Source organism: Muscardinus avellanarius (assembly GCF_963383645.1).
Source record: "Muscardinus avellanarius genome assembly, chromosome: X".
In the NCBI taxonomy this organism is placed as follows: Eukaryota; Metazoa; Chordata; class Mammalia; order Rodentia; family Gliridae; genus Muscardinus; species Muscardinus avellanarius.
Window position 1 is genome coordinate 76,349,750 of NC_137792.1, and position 20,986 is coordinate 76,370,735.

The 20,986-nt window shown below is 37.5% G+C and overlaps 1 protein-coding gene across 3 annotated transcripts in view; it reads left to right on the forward strand.

The window, feature by feature from the left end:
• The window catches only part of ENOX2 (ecto-NOX disulfide-thiol exchanger 2), a gene marked incomplete at both ends in the record, with an annotated part of 204,751 nt that overhangs the window by 122,162 nt on the left and 61,603 nt on the right, over positions 1-20,986 (forward strand). For all 3 annotated transcript variants that reach the window (XM_080719277.1, XM_080719275.1, XM_080719276.1), the window contains 2 exons: positions 10,112-10,267; positions 18,320-18,526. In XM_080719277.1, coding sequence (XP_080575403.1) covers positions 10,112-10,267; positions 18,320-18,526 — 363 coding nt within the window. The remainder of the gene's footprint in view (positions 1-10,111; positions 10,268-18,319; positions 18,527-20,986) is intronic.

Genomic DNA, 20,986 nt, shown 5'->3' on the forward strand with positions numbered 1-20,986 from the left:
CAATCATGTCCCAGAACTGTGTAGCTGAATTAGGATTATAATTTTCAATAAAATAGCTTAGTTGTGCATATATAATTAGATTCTATTTAGAACACTTATTTTGGAATAATCTGAATTTCAAGAGTTTTACTCTGAGGACAAACTACTTCATGGGGTTCAAACATTTCTGGAATACCTAATAGATTAGGAATGCCTTTGTATACCCAGGAGGACTTGGATGGTAAGAAACCACTCAGTGGGGGCAGAGTCATTTTTGAAGGTAGTTGTAGACAGAGTATAACAGGATTTAATTCTTAAAATGTAAGCAAGATAGTAAATATGTCATGCCCTACCCTTACCTATCTCTAGTTCATACTTTGTCGCATTTCAAGCTTCTTATATGGTCCAAAGATGAGACACTGAAATTTTAAAAGAAGCCCCTAAGTTGATTCACACTGTGGCAATATATGTATTAAATATCTCCATAGATGATTCTAGGTGTAGGAATAAGCAACCCTAAAGTATCCTCCTGAGCAGGAATATTTAAAGGCCCACTATAGAGATAAGTAGGTAAATACTAGACTTAATCTGACTAGGAACATCCTTTGTTTTCTCCATGAATGTAGGGGCTTTGTGGGGAACAATGTAGACTAATTGTGAGGAATGTGGTTAATAAGAGAAACTTATTGTGTGTCATTATGTTATCTCTATGAGCTTCAATTTTCTCATCTATAAAAATTGGAAATAATAATATTGCCCATCCCTTAGGATTGTTGTGAAAATTAAGTTAGATGATATGTGTAAAAGCTGGAAATTCATAAGAACTCACTTGGTAGCTAGTATCATAGATGTATCCTTCTCCTCTTTCATAAAATTGGAGATTGTATTTTACAGGGGGGGAAATCAGTATAGACTGGCCTTCCTGAAAATATCAAGGATTGAACCATAAAATGGGCATGTGTAATGTATTTTTTCAGACATCAAGGATGGGAAACGTTTAAGTTATCTGAAGTTTTGTAGACAAACATAGTTTTAGCACATCTAGTACAGTGTCAACCACCTTGACATTGTCCCTACTGGCCTTTCCACATAGCAATACTACAATGACAGTTTATCAACACAGTGGCTCTGGATCTCCAGGATCCCAAAATGCCTTTTCAGTAATCTGAGAAAAAAATGGTCAATCTAGTTTGAGTTCTTAGGGTCTCTGTATTATCATTATTTAAAAATAATGAACTCCAGCCAAGCATGATAACACACACCTGTAATCCAAGATACTGAGAAAACTGAGGTAGCAGGAGTATACGTGGAAGGCCAGCCTCAACAATTTAGTGAGACTCTACTCCAAAATAAAAAGGTCTGGGGGCCATCATAATGCCACACACTTGTAATCCAAGTATTTGGGAGGCTGAGGCAGGAGGCCAAACCCTCAGCAATCTAGTGAGACCCTGTTTCCAAATAATAAATAAAAAGGGATAGAGGTGTATGTTGGAGTTAGAAAGCCTCTGGGTTTAATCCAAAGGTATGGGGATATAAACATAATTATATAAAAACTGAAGTAGTAGAGCACCCATTGATTTAATCCCCAGTACCAAAATAAATAAATAAATGAACAAATAAAAACTAAATTGACTCTTCATACCAGTTGCACCCACCCTACCATGCTGCAACTCCAAGGAGCAAGCTAATCTAACTAACACACAGTATTTGCAATATTTCCAATAGGCTAGAAGTTTGGGAAGTTCAGATATGTATGGAGAATAGAAGATAATATTGCCAGGTTGAATAAGCACAAGTTGCTAGGTAGCTAGAAGTCTTAAAGCTACACTGAAACATTACTTGAAACCACATAATAGAGCTGCAACTCCAAGGAGCAAGCTAATCTAACTAACACACAGTATTTACAACATTTCCAATAGGCTAGAAGTTTGGAAAGTAAGTAAAACAGGAGAGAGAATGCAGACCCACAATTCCATCAAGGACTGTGTCGAGTCAAGAAGACCGTGGGTAAAAAGTGTCAAAAAAGAGATGAGAAGCATAACAAGATATTTATTATGGAAAGGACTTTGAAGAAAGACCTTAGCATGTCCCACAATCCTTTTATATTATTTCAAGTCTCCTTTCAAAGTTTGAATTCTTGATAAAAGTGACAAAAATACCTCCTTGTTTTCTGTACTCCATGAGTCAAGCCAGGGACCAGGGGAAAGAAAATAATTTCTGTCTTATACTTTCAAAATGTTTTAAATTGGACTTTGATATTTTTAACTTTACAATATTTGTATCAAACCCATGATTTCAAATGTTCTTCTTATAATTGATTGGTATTGGAAATCCACATCCATTTGGTGCTTAATGGTTAAAAACAAACAAAACAATCAATGTGATAAGGGCCTTTTTGAAATGTCATGTTAAACCTGCCCTCTAGCAAGCCCTGCTGGGCAGTGTAGCCTAAGTAACCCTTGGCATATTGAACAAAAAAAAAAAAAAAGAAGGGAAGTTTATCTACTCTGTCTTTAGCCATATGTCATGAATACATTTGCTCTTAAATGGATTTATAAAATATTAATGTAATCATACCATAGAGCAGAGTGGTGAGTACATCAGTCGGGAGTTATATTTATCTTATATATTTGTTTTTTATTCATCTCCATTAGTAGAGAGCACGTGGACACCGGCATTTCCTTCTCAGTCGAAGTGGCAGAACTTGTTTAATGAAGTGATGTTTCTGTAATCTGTGGCAAGGTAGAGATGTGAGTGACAGAACTATATGAATAACAATGAGTAGGCAGGCATAATAATAAAAAGAAGACAAATTTCAGTTTGAGGGAGAAAATAGATGGGACTGTTTAGTTGGCACACAATACAATCTGATCTTTTCTTAATAAAAATTAGTAGTTTATAAATGGTGAGATATTAAAAATTTCTCCAAAATCTTCTAAACAAGGGAGCAGATTTTCCAAAGACAAAAATGGCATTTTGAACCAGAATACTCTTATTCTACAGCATAGGAAGACAGGGAATCAGAGACCTTAAGTTCTCTAAAACCAAAAGATAATCTAGGCATCCTCCCCCACTACATAGGTCTGTGGTATTCAGTTTTCATGACATGACCAAAATCCTGACATAAACAACTTAAAGGAGGAAAAGTGAGGCATAACATGAGCATAGTAGAGGAAAACTGCTCAGCTCCTGGCAGTCAGAAAGGAGGGTAGAGACGCCAGTAACAAAATAAAGCCTCTGAGGGCAAGCCCAAAGTAACCTACTTCCTCCAACCATGCCTGCATGCCTACAGTTTCTACCACCTTCCCAAATACCATCAAATTATTAAATCACAAGTGGATCAATCCACAAATGAGGTTAGAGCTCTAATGATTCAATCACTTCCCCAAATCCCCACCTCTGAGCACTGCTGCATTGAGGAAGAAGGCTTCTACACATGCATCTTTGGGGGTCATTTAGTCCTCAAACCAAAATAGAGGGCAATTATAATTGTTTGTAGAATATGAGAATGAATGTCTAAATTAGTAAATGTATCCATGTGTGCTTGTACATTTTGAATGGAAAGTCAGATACTTAGCTGTCAGGAATACTTATCATGCCAGCAGTCTCTATATCTATTCTGTCCTTTCATCATTTTAGCCAAATTCCATTATTTATCCCTACTTTTACCAAAAAGGAAATGGAAACATAGATATATGAGTAAACTTCTCTCAAGGTCACATAACTATGTGGAGGAGAGTAGAGACATGATAGATAGCCATGAGAGAGAAAGAGAGAAATAGACAGACAGACAGACAGACACAGAGAGAGTTAGGTGAGATGACACATGAGGGCCACAAGTAAATATTTTCATACAAATAATAATTCATCTTAAAGAAATGTTCGTCAACCTTTCTAGGCTCTTGATATCTCAGGATGGTAGGTATATGAAAGGATGAGGGATGCCCTAGCTTACTTGGGCTAACTTTGCAATTGTAGGTGCCCATTTCCCACTCACTTGCCCATCTACCCAAATATAGAATCCCTCTTACTAGGCCTGTCAGACATGGAGTTCTGTTTCTGTGGAAACCACAACTGTCTCAGTCAACATTCTAACTACTATGATCCAAAACAACTGATCATACAACTTAGATGAAGGAAGATTTATTTGCTCATATTTTTTTGGAGATTTGAGAGTTTTGAGTGTATATCAGGCCAACATGATGGCGAGAAGCAGAGAGAAAATGTGCATGTGTGTGACTGTGTGTGTGTGTGTGTGTGTGTGTGTGTGTGTGTGTGTGTGCATGCGTGCACATGTGTGCAAGCTCCACTCTCATATTATGACGGCTGGAAGCAAAATAAAACAAGGGAAGGAGGAACCATATAATATTCAAGGCCATATCATCAGAGACCTCTCCCTAGCAACTAAGCTCTCCATCCAACATTACTACTTTATTCCTGTGAGGGCTAGAGAGCCATTCTAAATCCAAACCATTATAACAGCTTCTTCCAGCTATTTCAATCCATCTCCTTTAGTATCTGAGAGAACCATTCAGGAACTTCAGGGCCACCTTGAAAACATCCTTACTAGGATTGCCCATCTGTTCTGTGTGGTGAGTATGGTAAATATTTGGGAGTAGGGCTTGCTACTGCTACACCAATTGCCCATGCATCACCAGAACTCCTTATTTTAATGTGCTTGGTTCTAAAGTCAGGAGAAATATTGGAGGTGGGAAAACAAAGAAGTAGAGTCTATACCCTTCTCTCAAAGAAATTACAGTTTTACACAGAAATAATATTTAAATAATGCAATCAGAACCATGTTTAGACCCAGGCCAGGGCCAGTCAGGCAGTGTCATCAGAGCAAGTGCCATGAGTCCAGAGCAGATCTTGCTTATGTTCTGGTCACAACAAGCACCTTTCTGGAAGTTGTCTATATTCCTTTTCAGTGTCTGGGACAGACTATGGATGGCCATCTAGGGGAGGGGCCCAATCTGAAACTAGATTTCTATGGGTCACAGTACCCATTTATCCCCGTTTGGAGCACCCTCCAATCCTCTACCTCACATATGAACTTTACAAGATACCACAAGAAGCCTCAGGACTCATGCCTATGGAATCTTCTCAGAATTGGAGTTCTAAGAGAATGGTCTGACAAGTAACTTGCTCTACCTGGCCAAAGTAGTATGTATTTTATAATATCACATGATATTGTGCCACGAGAAGAGATTGTGCCACCAGAATTATGTTGATATTGATTTGGGATGAATAAAATTTCTTACATAGAAGCTGTGTGTAGTGGCACACACTTGTAATCTCAGCATTTGGTAGGCTGAGACAGGAGGATCACGGTTCAAGGACAGCCTCAGCTACTTAGTGAGGCCCTTTGCAACTTAGTAAGACCCTGTCTCAAAATAAAGAATAAAACATAGGGCTAGGGATGTAGCTCGGAGGCAAAATACCCCTCGATTCCATCTACAGTGCTAAAAAAAATTTTTACATAGAAGAACTCCACAAAACAGCTTTGTCTGGATACCTCACACTTCATAAGAGGCATCCTTGAATGAAACAAAGTGTAATATAAAATAAAATTCAGTGGCAACAACTGTAGGTCAGATTTTAGACACAAGATTAAGAAAGAACCAAAATCATTTTCAAAGTCAGTCAAGGAAAAGTAGAACTAATCCAGAACTTGAAGCACAGAAAGCATTCAGAAAGATTTTAATGGCTCCAGGAAGGAAGAACAACATAAACAAAGGCACAAGCATTATTTATTTTTTAAATGTATTGGTACATTGTAATATTGCATCTTTTTAATTTTTATTGGTGTATTATAGTCATACATCTTAATGAGGTACAAGATGGTAGAGGTATAATATGCATACCTCACTCATTTAGCTCATCCCCAATTCCCTCCCTATTCTCTCCCCCTTCCATCCTTCTCATGTTTGGCTTAGTGATTGACTTTAATATGTTTGTGAATATACATCATGTACATTAGGGAATTTCCTCTTCCCTTTCCCATCTGCCTCAGTTGGGTGATCTTATTTGTTTATCTGTAGTTTTTCCTTCTTCATCTAGAGTTTCTCCTATGACCCATTCTCTACATAGCTTCCACATATTAGGGAGAACATCTGATTTCTTTTTGTGTGTGTGACTGGCTTACCTCACTTAGCATAATATTCTTCAGATCCATCCATTTCCCTGTAAATGATGTAATTTTGTTCTTCTTTATGGCTGAGTACAATTTCATTGTGTACATATCCCATAGTTTTGTAATCCATTCATCTCTTGATGAACATCTTGGCTGGTTCCATAGTTTGGCAATTGTGAATTGTGTGGCTATGAACATAAATATGTATGCATTAGTGTGGTCGTTTAGTTTCCATTCTCTTGGGTAGATACCCAGAAGTGGTATTGCTGGATCATGTGATAGGTATATCCCCATTCTTCTGAGGATCCTCCATACTGTTTTCCAAAGTAGTTGCACTAATTTGCAATCCCACCAAAATGTATTAGAATTCCCACTTCTCCACATCCTTGCCAGGATTCGTTGTTGTTTGTGTTTTGAATGATTGTCATTCTAATTGGATGTAGGTGAAATCTCAGCATAGTTTTGATTTTCATCTCTCTGACAGCTAATTTTTTCATAGTAAAGAATGATAGAGGCATACGTGTACACATCACATATTTAGCCCTTCCCCGGTTCCCACCCCATTCTTCCCTCCTCCCTTCTTCTTGTGTTCAGCTTAATGATGGGCTTTGATAAGTTGTTGAATGTACATTATATGTATTAGGCCAATTCATTATTTCCCTTCCTCCTATCTCCCTCAAGTAGATCACGTTCTTCACTCATTTAAGGTTTCTTCTGCTTTGTCTAGAATCCCTGTATCTCAATTTCTCTCTAGATTCTGCATATTAGGAAGCACATTCAATTTTTATGTTTTCATAATTTCACTTAGCATAATGCTCTCCTGTACCATCCATTTCCCTGCAAATAAAATAATTTTGTTCTTCTTTATAGCTGAGTAAAATTTCATTGTGTACATATCCCATAGTTTTGTAATTCAATCTTCTATTGATGGACATCTTTACTGGTCCCATAGTTTGGCAATTGTGAATTGTGCAACTATAAACATAGATGCACATGCATTAGTCTGGTAGTTTGGTTTCCATTCTTTTCAGTAAATACTCAGAAGTGGTATTTCTGGATAATATATTAGGTTCATTCCCATTCTTCTGAGGATCCACCATACTATTTTCCAAATTGGTTGCAGTAATTTGCAATTCTACCAACAATGTACTAGAGCTCCTACTTCTCCACATCCTCGCCAGCTTTGTTGTTGTTTGTATTTTTTTTTTCAGGTCAGGGGATGGAACCCAGGGACATTCGACCTCCGAGCTACACCCCTTGCCCTATTTTTTATTCTTTGTTTTGAAACCAGGTCTCACTGAGTTGCAGAGGGCCTCACTAAGTAGCTGAGGCTGTCCGCAACCCGCGATCCTCCAGTCTCAGCCTCCCGAATGTTGGGATTACAAGCGTGCACCACCACGCCCAACTTGTTGTTTATATTTTTTATTATTGCCATTATAATTGGAGTTAGATGAAATCTCAGGGTAGTTTTATTTGCATCTGTCTTATTGCTAATGATGTTGAGAATTCTTTCATATATTTACTGGCCATTTGATTTTCTTCTTTTGTGAAGTGTCCATTTAGTTCACTGCCAGTTTTTGTTTGGTTTTATTGGCAGTGAGTTTCTTCAGTTCTCTATACACACTAGATATTAGTCCTCTATCAGAGGAGTACCTGACAAAAATGTTCTCTCATTCTGTCAGCTCTCTGTTGAGGTTCTTGATACTTTCCTTTGCTATACAGAAGCTCTTCCATATGTAATGCAATCCCACATATAGATCAACCTTTTAATTTCTTGTGCCTTTGGAGTCTTGTTGAGAAAGTTTTTACCTGTGCCTATGTATTGAAATGTTGAGCCTCTGCCCTCTTTAAGGAGCTGCAAGGTTTCTGGTGTAATTTCCAGGTCTTTGATCCATTTTTTGGGGGGGAGGGTACTGAGGATGAACCCATGGGCATTTCTTTGATCCATCTTGAACTGATTCTTGTGGAGAGTGAGGAAGTGGGGTTTATTTCCATTTTTATGAATATGGTTAACCAGTTTTGCCAATACCATTTTTGTTAATGTCTGGTTTTGGTCCCCTTTCAATAATCACTTGGCTAGTGATATATGCATGTATGCCTCTACCATCATGTACTTCATTAAGATGTATAATTACAATGCACCAATAAAAAGAAAATTATCAATTGGCTGTAAGTGTGCAGATTTGTCTTGGAGTCTTCTGTTCTGCTCCATTTGGTTTATGTGTCGCTTTTAGTGTCAATATCATGTTGTTTTTATTACTATAACTATGTAGTATAGTTTGAGGTCAGGTATTGTGATGCCTCCTGAATAGTTCTTATTGCTGAGAACTACTTTGGCTATCCTGTTGTTGTTGTTGTTGTTGTTGTTGTTGTTCCAAATGAATTTAGCAACTGATATTTCTCCATCTTTGAGGAATGACCTTGGTAAGGTAATGGGTATTACCTTTAATCTGTAGATCACTTTTGGGTAAATGGCCATTTTGATGATATTTATTTTGCCTATCCAAGAGCATGGGAGGTCTTTCCATCTTCTAAGATCTTCTTAAATTTCTTTTTTCAATGTTTCATAATTTTCCTTTTAGAGGTCTTTTACTTCTTTAGTTAGGTTTATTCCTAAGTCTTTTAATTTGGGGGGACTATCATGAGTAGAAATATTTTCCCTAGTTTCTTTTTGAGTGGATTTATGGTTGGCATACAGGAAAGCTTTTGGTTTTTTTTAAGGTTGATTTTGTATCCAGACACATTGTTAAGTGTGTGTGTGTGTGTGTGTGTGTGTGTGTGTGTGTGCACGCGCTATACTCTCAGCCCTATTTATTATTCTTTATTTTGAAAAAAGGTTTCACTTAGTTATGCAGGGCCTCACTAAGTAGCTCAGGCTGCCCTCGAACTGTGATCCTCCTGTCTCAGCCTCCCAAGTAATACTATATTTGTTGATCATTTTTATAAGTCTTTTGGTTGACTTTGTAGGGTCTTCTAAGTATAGTGTGTCATCCACAAATAGAGATATTTTCAGTTCTCCTTTTCCTATGTGTATTCCTTTGATGCTCTTCTGTCTTACTGCTCTGGCTAGAGTCTCAAGTGCTATACTGAAAAAAAGTAGTGATAATTGACATCCCTATCTTGTTCCCTTTTTTAGGAGGAACTCTCACAGTTTTTCCTCATTCAATATGATATTGCCTGTTAGTCTGTTGTATATTGCCTTTATGAGAGTTGTTATTTACAAAGTCTTTTTGTACTGTGCACTGTGGTGAGGACATCACATTAATCATTTTATTTACTCCTCACAGTTCCCTATAAGGTAGGAGGTATGTACCCTGTTCTGCAGGTGAAAAAAATGAAAGTTCATATTGCTAAGTAAATGTTGGAACTAGAACTCATATTAGCCTGACCCACAAACTATGTTCTCTTAACATCATGCTATATTCTAAAGAGACATAAAATGGAATCTGAGACAGCAGAATCCTTGTCAAAATGAATCTGAGGGTGTATGTTGTAAACTAGTGAAGGCAAGATCACTAGACATTATGAAAGATGTTGCATATAAAAATGAGATGTAGAGACTAAAACCCTGATAAAAAAAAAACAACTCATCCCAAAATGAAAATGTACAAGTATAATATAATATTTATGACCTGAGAATACTAAGCTCGGTATGTTTATAAAATAAATTGTGTCACCCAGGCGTGGCGGCACATGCTTGTAATCCCAGCGCTTGGGGGGCTAAGACCAGAGGATTGCACAGGTTCAAAGCCAGCCTCAGATACTTAGTGAGGCTCTCGGCAACTTAGTGAGAACCTGTTTCCAAATAAAATATAAAAAATAGGTCTGGGAGTATAGCCCAGAGGTAGAAAAGCCCCTGAGTTGCACCCCCAGTACCACAAAAAAAATTGTGTTCATCTTAACAAGACCTTAAATTGCACACTTAATAAGGTAAAATTCTGTGTCCATTTGATCTTGTCTGGTATCATTCATTGTTCTTTCTTTCCTCTCCCTTTTTAGACTTTGATCCTACTCTTGGAATGATGACTGGAATTCCACCAATAACTCCAATGATGCCTGGTTTGGGAATTGTGCCTCCACCAATCCCTCCAGATATGCCAGTAGTAAAAGAAATCATACACTGCAAAAGCTGCACACTCTTCCCTCCCAACCCAAGTACTATTATGTTTTTTTCTCACATAAGTCACAGTGTTTTGGTGTTTACGAAAGCTATCTTTTTCAAAAGAATACCCAAAAACTTTATAGATGTATATATAGAAACACCTAGAAAACAGAAAGCAGAAAAATTTTCTTTCACTGGGCAGGGCTGGATTTATACACAGACCAGTAGATATTTGTGTGCTGGTTGAGTACTTGTGACACAACATTTTCTAATGCCCTCCAGTAAGAAAATTAAGTGTGTTAGTAAAGAAAGAGGCACCTGATGCAAATTGTTCAACATTATCATATGTGTTTTTACTGTAAGGATAGGGTGGCCATGTTTCATTTAAAATGTACCAGCAATGAAAACTGACTCAAACTGTTTTTCAGATCCATTTGGTTGTTTTATATACTATAAATGATAAGCTACTTCTGCACATGACTCAAGCCTCAGTGCTATTTCCACAGACATCATGATGCTACTATAGAGAAGAAATTAGAGCTATTTTAAGGGACACAAGTTTAGAGGAGTTTCATTTTGTTTTGCTTTGAGTGCTGGGCATTGAACCCAGGGCTTCACACATGCTCACATGGTCTAGCACTGCGCTCATCCCCAACCCTATTCACAAGTTTAGATAATAGACCAAATGAAATTGCCTTATCAAGATAAATATGAAAATTTGACATGTGATTTCAGACAAATACTTCATTTCTTACCTTAAATAGGAATCATCTAATCATGATTAAGGCTCTTGTAGCGACTCAAACTCTACTTAGTATGAACTGCTCATAATTGAGAGGGTTTTAGAATTATTCAGATTACAAAGATGCTCCTTGGCCATTTTTGCTGGTGAAAACTGATCTTAATGCTTTCCATTTTTTTAACTTGGTGGCCAACAGGGTACACCATTCCTGACTAATAAGAAATCTAGGAGGCTAGCATCTCAGAGGACTGTTGGAAAAAGAGCAAGCATGCCACAAGAAAAGTTAAGGAATGGAAAATATGATGCCCTTTGTATGTCTTCCTTGCCAGCATAAATGTCCAATCTTGGATTTGTGTTTAGTGCCTAGTTGAATGGGTAGTGCTGTTATATCATTGTCTTTTATTCATAGTTCCATTGTTCATACAAATATGCAATGGATGTTTTTTCTCTTTGTTCCACTGTATTGCTTTGAATTATAGAAGCCTTTCTGTTCCAGAATGTCAAAAGCCATGAATTAGCTGGTTGTGGTGGTATAGTCCTATAATCCCAGTATGGGAAGCTCAAACAGGAGGATCACAAGTTTTTGGCCAGTCTCAGAACTTAGTGAGGCCCTCCACAACTTGGTGAGACCCTGTTTCCAAATGAAAAATAAAATAGGACTGGGGATATAGCTCAGAGGTAGAATGCCCCCAGGCTCAATCCCCAGTACAACACACACACACACACACACACACACACACACACACACACACCATAAATTTAGGCACAGCCAAAGTTAAAACCTTCTCTTAAAACTGGACGTGGTAGCACACACTTGTAATCCCAGTACTTGGGAGGCTAAGATAGGAGGATCGCAAGTTCATGGCCAGCCTTAGCTACTTAGTGAGGCTCTCTGCCATTTAGTTAGACTGTGTTTCAAAGTAAAGAATAAAAAATAGGCCTGAGAGTGTTGCTTGGAGGTAGAATGCCCCTGGCTTCAATCCCCAGCACCTCAAAAAAAAAAAAAAAGAAAACCTCTTACTAAAATAAAAATAGACTTGTGCTGATTTAATTGTACATAATATTACATTATTGGCCTGTACTGTTTGCATTGCCTCTATCAAGCTAAGTTAACAGGATGGCTCACAATCTGTGATGTCCCAGTTGTGTGCAATGTATGCCTTTAAGGATGTTCAGTTTTTAAATTTCCAAAGAATAGCTCACACACCTTGTTTATAACACATACACCACATTGTTGAGCAGTTTTTGAATGCATGTCAAATATATGGCTCAAAGAAGCTGTAACTCCATAGTATCTCATAAAAGAAATAGGCAGAAATCTCTCAAATATATTTTTTATCTTGTTCTACCTGCTGCCATACCTTCTCAGTTCTGTATTGAAAGGGCCACAGAGAGGGAAACATCATATGCTCACATTTCAGTCCTTTAGTTCATCTTTGTACTAAGAATGCTGACGGGGCAATTAGTGCCAGTTAAGAGTGGCTTCTGGGAAGGAACCAGGCTTTGGAACTGAATTCAAAAATAATACTCCTGACAAGGCTTAAAGTATAGTGGTGTTCTATTACTTTTCAAAACTTGAATTATGTTAAAAAGGGACCCTGATTAATTGGTTGGGGAAAAACCATATAGAGACAGCTCTCTTAGCTCTTTGCTTGAAAGCTTGGCAAAAGTATCCTTTTTGTTAATAGTGCCAATACTTGCCTTTGCAAAGGTGAGAAAGGAAGAGCATGTTAAGGCAGAAAGAACAAGGATTTGGTGTGACTTGAACCTCTTGTCTTCTGCAGGGCCCGACAACCTGCCTAAGATGGCCTTGATTATAAACCCTATTTATTCCTTCCTATCACTGATATACTCTCTTGTACTCTATGGCCTCTGACTCTGAAGTTCCTTAATAAGGTCCTATGATGAAGAGGCTTTCACAGTCTTTTTATTCACCATCCAGTCTTCTAAATCTTGTTTCTTTATTAAAAGTATTTTTGCCTTAGCTGGACATTGTGGTACATGCCTATAATTCCAGTACTTGGGAAGCTGAGACAGGAGGATTGCAGGTTCCAGGACAGCCTTAGCAATGTAGTGAGACTCTCAGCAACATAGCAAGACAATGTTTCAAAATTTAAAGTAAAAAGGCCTGGGAATATACTTCAGATGTAGAATACCCCTGGGAGTTTCAATCCTCAGAACCCAAAAAAAGTAATTTTTCCACCAATTCCTTCCCCTGTCCCACCTGACACCATCTAAATCCTTGTCACGTGTACAGAACTATAAAATTGTTCTGGGACTCTCACGGCCCACATACTCATAGTCTAACTCCTGACCTCAAAAATATTTCACTACTCTGTTCCATATGATTGTCTTCAGTCCATCACTTCAACATGCCACATACCCACCCTTTAATCAAATGCAACCGCTTCCTGACCTCACACTCCTTACATTCATTCCCCTCCAGCCCAACTCTAAGAATATCTATTTGGGAACACTTATACATGGAAGGTACTGACACTAAATATGTAGTGAATCAGTCTAAAGCATTTTTACTTAAGTAGTGTATGCTTAATCAGGTGGATACTTTTATTCCTTAAATTGCTTTATCTCTGTGACATATAGTGGGTGTTCTATATGTGTTGAGTGATGGAGGGAGGGTGGTAGATGGATGGCAGATGGTGACAGAAAGCATAGTCAGAGGTCTAGAAAGCAAACCAAGAGATTAGTGGGTAATTACTACTACATGCTGATGACCTCCACATCTCTATTTTCAGTCTATATCTCCCTTCAGGGCTTCAGACACTACCTACTAGACTCCTCCAGGTGAATGGCTAACAAGTATACAAAAAATGGTATAATATAATGGACAAACTACCAAGTTAAAGTTAAGAGAACTATGTTTTACTCCATGTTCTGTCTCTAACTATAGGATTTTGACCAGTCATATAACCTCCTTGGGTCTTATATTACGTGTCTGTAAGGCAAAGATGTTGGGTTAGATTAGCCTAGATACCTCCAAGACTTCATCCAGCTCTAAAATTATGGTTGTCCATATTAAATATATAGATATCACTATAGTTATTTACCTAGTTTTAAAAAAAACCTCAAAATGTATTAGGAAAATCAAGGGTAAAGTAGTTGGTGAACATAGAGCTTTGTACCTTCTCTGGTGCAGATGGGATAGCATAGTAGTTAAATAGTTGAACACTAAAGTTATGCGAGACTATTCCATAGGCAGTTCTCCAACATTAAACAGCCATGAGATCTTTGGTAAGTAACTTATCCTCTCTGAGTGAAGCTAGGCAAAATAAGACTTGGTCTTAAAAATTCAGTAGATTGTACTAAACAGTAGCAAAGCACAATCTTCTAAAGATAAATGGTGAGTGAGTACCACATTTTCCTAGAAGCAACATCCTCCAAGTCCCAGGATTTGCAGGTATGGCAAGAGCAAGTTCTCAGGTATACACTTACCTTTTTTCCCACAGAGTGGCTATCAGAGATTTACTGAATTCTTAATTAGCAGTTTTCTGAGATAAGGAGGGAGGGCAGTAACACTGCTCCAAAGAAGTCAGTTTTGTCATGATTTTTCACTTTACTGCTAGATCATCTATGTGGAGAGGTTACATTTTTAATCTACTGAAAATAGCATTGAATGGAGAATAAATAATGGATTATCATCTGCTATCTATGTCTAGGTACAAGGAAACCACCCAGGAACCAGAAAAGGCATTTTTTTTCATTTTACCATATTAAAATAGGCAGACCCCATTTTGGCACTCAAGGCTGAGTTATATAAAAATAATTAGAGGAAATGGTTACATTGCTCATTAATTAAAATTTGCCAGCTTTCTGATTATTTCCAAACAGTTTGGATTACATTAAAATTATCTGACCCCTACTGGTTGTCTAGGGGGCCTGTCTAATAAAATAAACTCAAAGACTTTGCATTATATAAATTCTGGCTAATTGGCTGAGTGAGCTGTGATGGTCCTTTGGGGGAAAAAAATATATGTGAGTGGTTTATAAGCCTCACTTCTCAGAGATCAACAGTAACTCTGATCCTAAGGCTAGTTGCCCCAATACAAGTCCCCAGAGTAGATGCCTGGATGTAATTAGAATTGCTAAAAGCTCTTTTCCATTAGAGGTGATTAGTTCTTTATATTCCTAGTCATCTTGAATATTTTCATCTGGAAGTTTCCTTGTTAACAACTCCATCCTGACTGATGATTGAGGTGCTAACAGAGCTAAGGCTCATTACTTGATGAATAGGTAGAGTTTGAATTTGCCTTCCTATGGCGTTATTATTGCTATTATTATCATTGCATCACTGTATTTCAATGGTATTAGAAAATCAGGCCCAGACCACAAAGTGTTCTTAGCTGTTAATTAAGTAATGAGTACTATTAAGGAAGATAGTATAGCCATTGCCTTGCTTGGTGGCATACACCTAAATCTCAGCAAGTGCTATCAAACACATTTTCTACATTTACCCTTGGAAAATAAATAAATTACTGGCCTTCTTGACAATACTTGTGGATTGTATGCTCCTTTACTTAGCAAACTGTCACCAGAGAAAAAACATAGCATCTAAATAGGATGATGACTTCATCACAGAATTTTTAAATTTCACAAATGTAGTCAGGGGAAGGAACCTTTGTATTTTCACTGTTACATGTAACTTCCGCAATAACCAGGCATTCCTTACATTCTCTTAGTGGACCTAAGAGCAGACCTGAGCAAACTCAAATAATAGAAAATGATTATTTTAGCCAGGCGTGGTGGCGCACGCTTGTAATCCCCACGCTTGGGAGGCTGAGACAGGAGGATCGCACAGGTTCGAAGCCAGCCTCAGCTACTTAGTGAGGCTCTCAGAAACTTAGTGAGACCCTGTTTCCAAAATAAAATATAAATAGGTCTGGGAGTATAGCCCGGAGGTAGAAAGCCTCTGGGTTCCACCCCCAGTAACACCAAAAAAAGAAAAGAAAATGATGATTTTTTTTTCTTCATAAAATGATTCTCAATTTCTTTAAAACTGAACATCAGAAGGCTTTGTGTTCTAAAGAGCTTTATTCTAAAGCCTTTGACTTGAAAACATAGTTCTAACTATACAAATGTTTGTGAAATTCTTTACGTATGTATGCAGCAGCTGTATTCCATGATCAAACCCATATGTGTCTTCACAGTTATGTTGATTCCTCTGACTTCTTCTTTCAATATGAGTGACTCTTTCTCAAACTAAACCTTGTCTAAATATCTGGATAAACAAGAAAGGTAGGAATTTAGAAGTCCAGGTCTTAGCTAAAACTCCACTCCAGATGTATGTAGGGTTTTATAAAGCTCCTGGCTGTTAATCAGGAAACCTGAATTCTATAATACTAAATACTGATACTATAATGACTACTATTTCATGGAAGCCTATCAAATGCTGGTCATTGTATACAATAAAATATCAATTACCCCATAATAACTCTTAGAGAGTAGGTAATAGTATCCCTATTTTAAAGATAAAAAGGAGTTTTCAGAGATTATGGAATTTTCCCAAGGTCATACAGATAGTGAGTGATTAAGATTCAAATACAATTTTGCCTTCTCCAAGTTGATGTTCTTTTTCTTTTTATCTAATATACTGTCCTTGAATGAGAAACAACATGATTCAGCCAAGGTTTTCCTCTGTAATAGCAGAAATTTAGACTATGGCAGTGGTTTTAAAACATTATATATATATATATATATATATATATATATATATATATATCCAAAAAGCTGAAAAACAACAACACGAATCCAAATGCATTCTGAACTTACCTTGTTTAACTCCCAAGGACCTTCTCAGGTGCTGCAAGAGTTAAGAATACCTAGAAGTTTGTTTGCTAGGACTTTTTCCAGTCCTAAAAACTCAAAAACATAAGTCTCAAGCAATTCAGGACCTCATTATCTCGCTTTTGAATAAAAGTACAGCTTCACATAGTTACCATTAAACTAAGATATTTCAGATTCCTGCTCAATCAATTTTTTCTGTTTCCTTCTAAATATCTCATATGAAACAAGAAAACCAATACAGTGAGCTCTTGAAATAGCAGCCTTTTAAAAAGTAGAAAGTTTGTAAATTCCCTGAATATATTACCCCCTTTATAGTCTAAATGAAGAAAAAGAGGGCGTCAAAAGAGACTAATTATTCTTAACTACATAAATAGCACAGACAATGGTACCCAAGTGAGAAAGCTAGAGATGCTGATACCCAAGGGAGCTCCCAAATCAACTGCTTGCCAACTTGGATAAGAGTCAGGTGGAGGCCTTAGCCTAGTCTATACGCAAGACTCATTTATTTTTGCACGGAAGCTATAATCACTGACTTTAAGCTCTCCAAATCCTGAGAAGAGCGAAATGTTGTTAAGAACTGAATGGAAAGAACAAATTATACAGAATAAATCTTCACAAGTACAAAACCAACATAAGAAAACCCCATGACCATCATGCTTTGTTTTGTTGGGCTATAGGATTTTGCTTAAATATATGACTACAATGCACAAATAAAAAATTTTTAAAAACATATAAATAGTAAAAAGGATCTGGCAAATACAGTAGACTTTATGTATGAGTAGAAAATATACTTTTTAAGCAGAGGGAGAATCATCTCATTAAAGAGGTTTTTAATGATTCTCTATTGCCAAATTTATCTCACTTTAGTTAATGATTTCCCAGATAAGCCTACTCTGTCTTTAATACTTCCCTCAGAATGCTTCAAGATTGGCACCTGCACCTCACCTCTCCAGCCAGAGGAAGGGCTTGTTGGTATATTATACCTAAAAATATGAAAGGGATAGTTTATAATCCCTGATTTTAAAAAAATCATTCTGACAGCTGAAAACACTTTTGTAAATATTCATCCCATCATTGTCAAATTAGTCCTGAAACAGTTCTTTCAGTAAGCATAAACAGAATATAGCAACTAGTCTGAATTAAACAAACCCTCTCTCGGGGACCTTGTTTCTAAGGATTCCTGAAAATAAGAATTTAAACTCAGTGGGATTTTCTTCCACTGTCTTCTTAATAAAAATGACTGAAAGTTTGGCATAGCTGGCTTATCACAACAAAAGTAAGGAATGCAACTAAATAGCTCTGGATGGAACTGAGCTCTGGATGTGCCCAGGTCTGTCTTTATACTTTAGACCTCATGATTACCAAACTACTGAGGATACTTAGGATCATGCAATCAATTTTCTCTGGAACAGAGATGAGATCATGGAGATCAAATACTTCTGACATTCTCAGGCCAAAGTATGTTGGCAATTGCATAGCTATGTCTGAGAAATGTTGTGTTTCAAAAAGGCCTGTCCCAAGCAGACATTTTAATTTCAAATGCTCTTGCCTTTACATGTAGATCTCCCACCTCCTGCAACCCGAGAAAGACCACCAGGATGCAAAACAGTATTTGTGGGTGGCCTGCCTGAAAATGGAACAGAGCAGATCATCGTGGAAGTGTTTGAACAGTGTGGAGAGATCATTGCTATCCGGAAAAGCAAAAAGAACTTTTGTCACATTCGTTTTGCTGAGGAGTACATGGTGGATAAAGCCCTTTATCTATCTGGTAAGTGTTTAAATATAAAGAGTGTGCCCACCAGGCAGAAATTGTGAATCAGATATTTTGCATCTGTAGCAGCTAAAATGTAGGTTTAACACTACCCCTATTGCATTCAGAGATGGGAAGTATATATTGCTCCCAACTTTATTTTCTGTTTTTATTTTTTATTTATTCTTATTGGTGCATTATAATTATACATCTTAATGCTTAAAGGAATACAAGATGGTAGAAGCATACGTGCACACATCACACATTTAACCCTTTCCTAGTTCCCCCCCTTTCCCTCCTCCCTCCCTCCTTCTCATGTGTGATCGACTTTGATATGTTTGTGAATGTACATCATGTACATTAGGGAATTTCCCTCTTCCCCCTCCCATCTCCCTCAGTTAAGTTGCCTTATTTGCTCATCTCTGGTGTCTCTTTTTTCATCTAGTGTTTCTCATATTGCCCTTTTTCTACCTAGCTTTTGAATATTAGGGAGAGGATTTCTTATTTTTTGTGACTGACTAATCTCACTTAGCATAATATTATCCAGTTCCATCCATTTCCCTGTAAATGACATAATTTTACTCAGCTATAGCTTAATAGCTGAGTAAAATTCCATTGTGTATATATCCCATAGTTTTGTAATCCATTCATTTGTTGGTATCTTGACTGGTTCCATAGTTTGGCAATTGTGAATTGTCCAACTATGAACATAAATATGCATCCATTGTTTGGTAGTTTGGTTTCCATTTTGCATAGATACCCAAAAGTGGTATTGCTGGATCATATTTTAAGTTTGTTGCCATTCTTCTGAGGATCCTCCATACTGTTTTCCAAAGTGGTTACACTAATTTGTAATCGCACCAATAATGTATTAGAGTTCCCACTTCTCCACATCCTTGCCAGCATTTGTTGTTGTTTTGTGTTTTGAATGATTGCCATTCTAATTGGAGTTAGATGAAATCTCAGGGTAGTTTTGGTTTGTATCTCGCTGATTACTAATGATGCTGAACATTTTTTCATATTATTTCTTGGCAATTTGAATTTCTTCTTTTGTGAAGTGTTTATTTAGTTCACTTATCAAGCTACATAACCAGCCTGATTTTACTTCTTATTTGGAAACAGAATCTCACTAGGTTTCTGGGGGCCTGACTAGGTTGCTGAGACTGAATTTGAACCTGTGATCATCCTGTCTCAGCCTCCTAAGTACTGAGATTACAAGCATGTGCCACCATGCCCAGCTCAACTCCATGGTTGTCTTAAAGATTTTCTTATCAGCTGATCCTCTCAGCACCATCTCCCACTTTTTCCTACACACACCATGTCCCACTGTGCCAAATAAATTCTAGTTCACAGAATGTCCCTTGGTTTTTTATGACTTTTCCTTTTACTAGAACTACCTATCTTACCCCACGCACCACACATATCTTCACACTCTAATGCTGCGACTCAAACAGGACCTCCTCTACAAAGGTTTCTCTAACTCATATGTCCCCCTCCCCCCATGCTGACTCAGGTATCTCCTTCCTGCATTCTTCTGCAGCACCTGGTGCTTCCTCCTAACATGATACCAATTATAGCATGCTACTCCTTCCACATCTATCTGCCTAATTAGAGTGTTAAGTCCTTCAGGGCAAAGACTGTGATTTAGTGTTAAATCTTAATACCTAGCACACATACTAGCACAAAAGTATATGCTCAAAAGTAGTCTTAGCCCATTTTCTATTATAAGAATGAAATACCTGAGAGAGGGTAGGTTATAAAGAGTTTTTTTATTTGGATCATGGTTCAGGGAGCAGGAAAGTCTTGAGAGTGTGGCATTGGCATCTACTCAGTTAATAAGCGTTTTCTTGCTGCATCAGCAATGGCGGAAAGCATCACATTGTGAGACAGAGCAAGTGTGCTAGCTTGGGACTCTCTTCACCTTTTTATAAAGATGCCAATGCTGTCTTGGGCCTCCACCATCATAACCTTATATAATCTTAATTACTTCCCAAAGGTCCCACCTCCAAATACCATTAACGTATTATTTGGGGGATTAGGTTTTCAACATATGAATTTTGGAAAGACATATTTAAACCACAACAGGAAGTCGGTTGTCAAATACTATTGACTGCTAGGCAAAACAGAATGCTAAGTTGCTGTGGATACAGCAAAGACTAAGACAGATAGATTGGAATATATGCATATATATGTAAGTGTGTTTTGTATTTTGCCATTTTATCTTGTTTACATATGTATGTAAACAAAGAAGTTAATACTGATGAATGCTCTGAAGAATATAAAAAGATGAATACCTAGGGTTGTTAGGAAGGTGCAATGGACCAGCTCGGCTGGCACTGAAACCGCTGGGACTTCGTTCTCAGAAGGTGGGCAAAGGGCTCGGCTTAGTTCTGCAGAGGCTTTTCTGCAGCGATTCCTCCCGCTTACCAACTAGACTTATTCAAGTCCTTGTTCATGGCCCAAACTGTAGAGATCAGT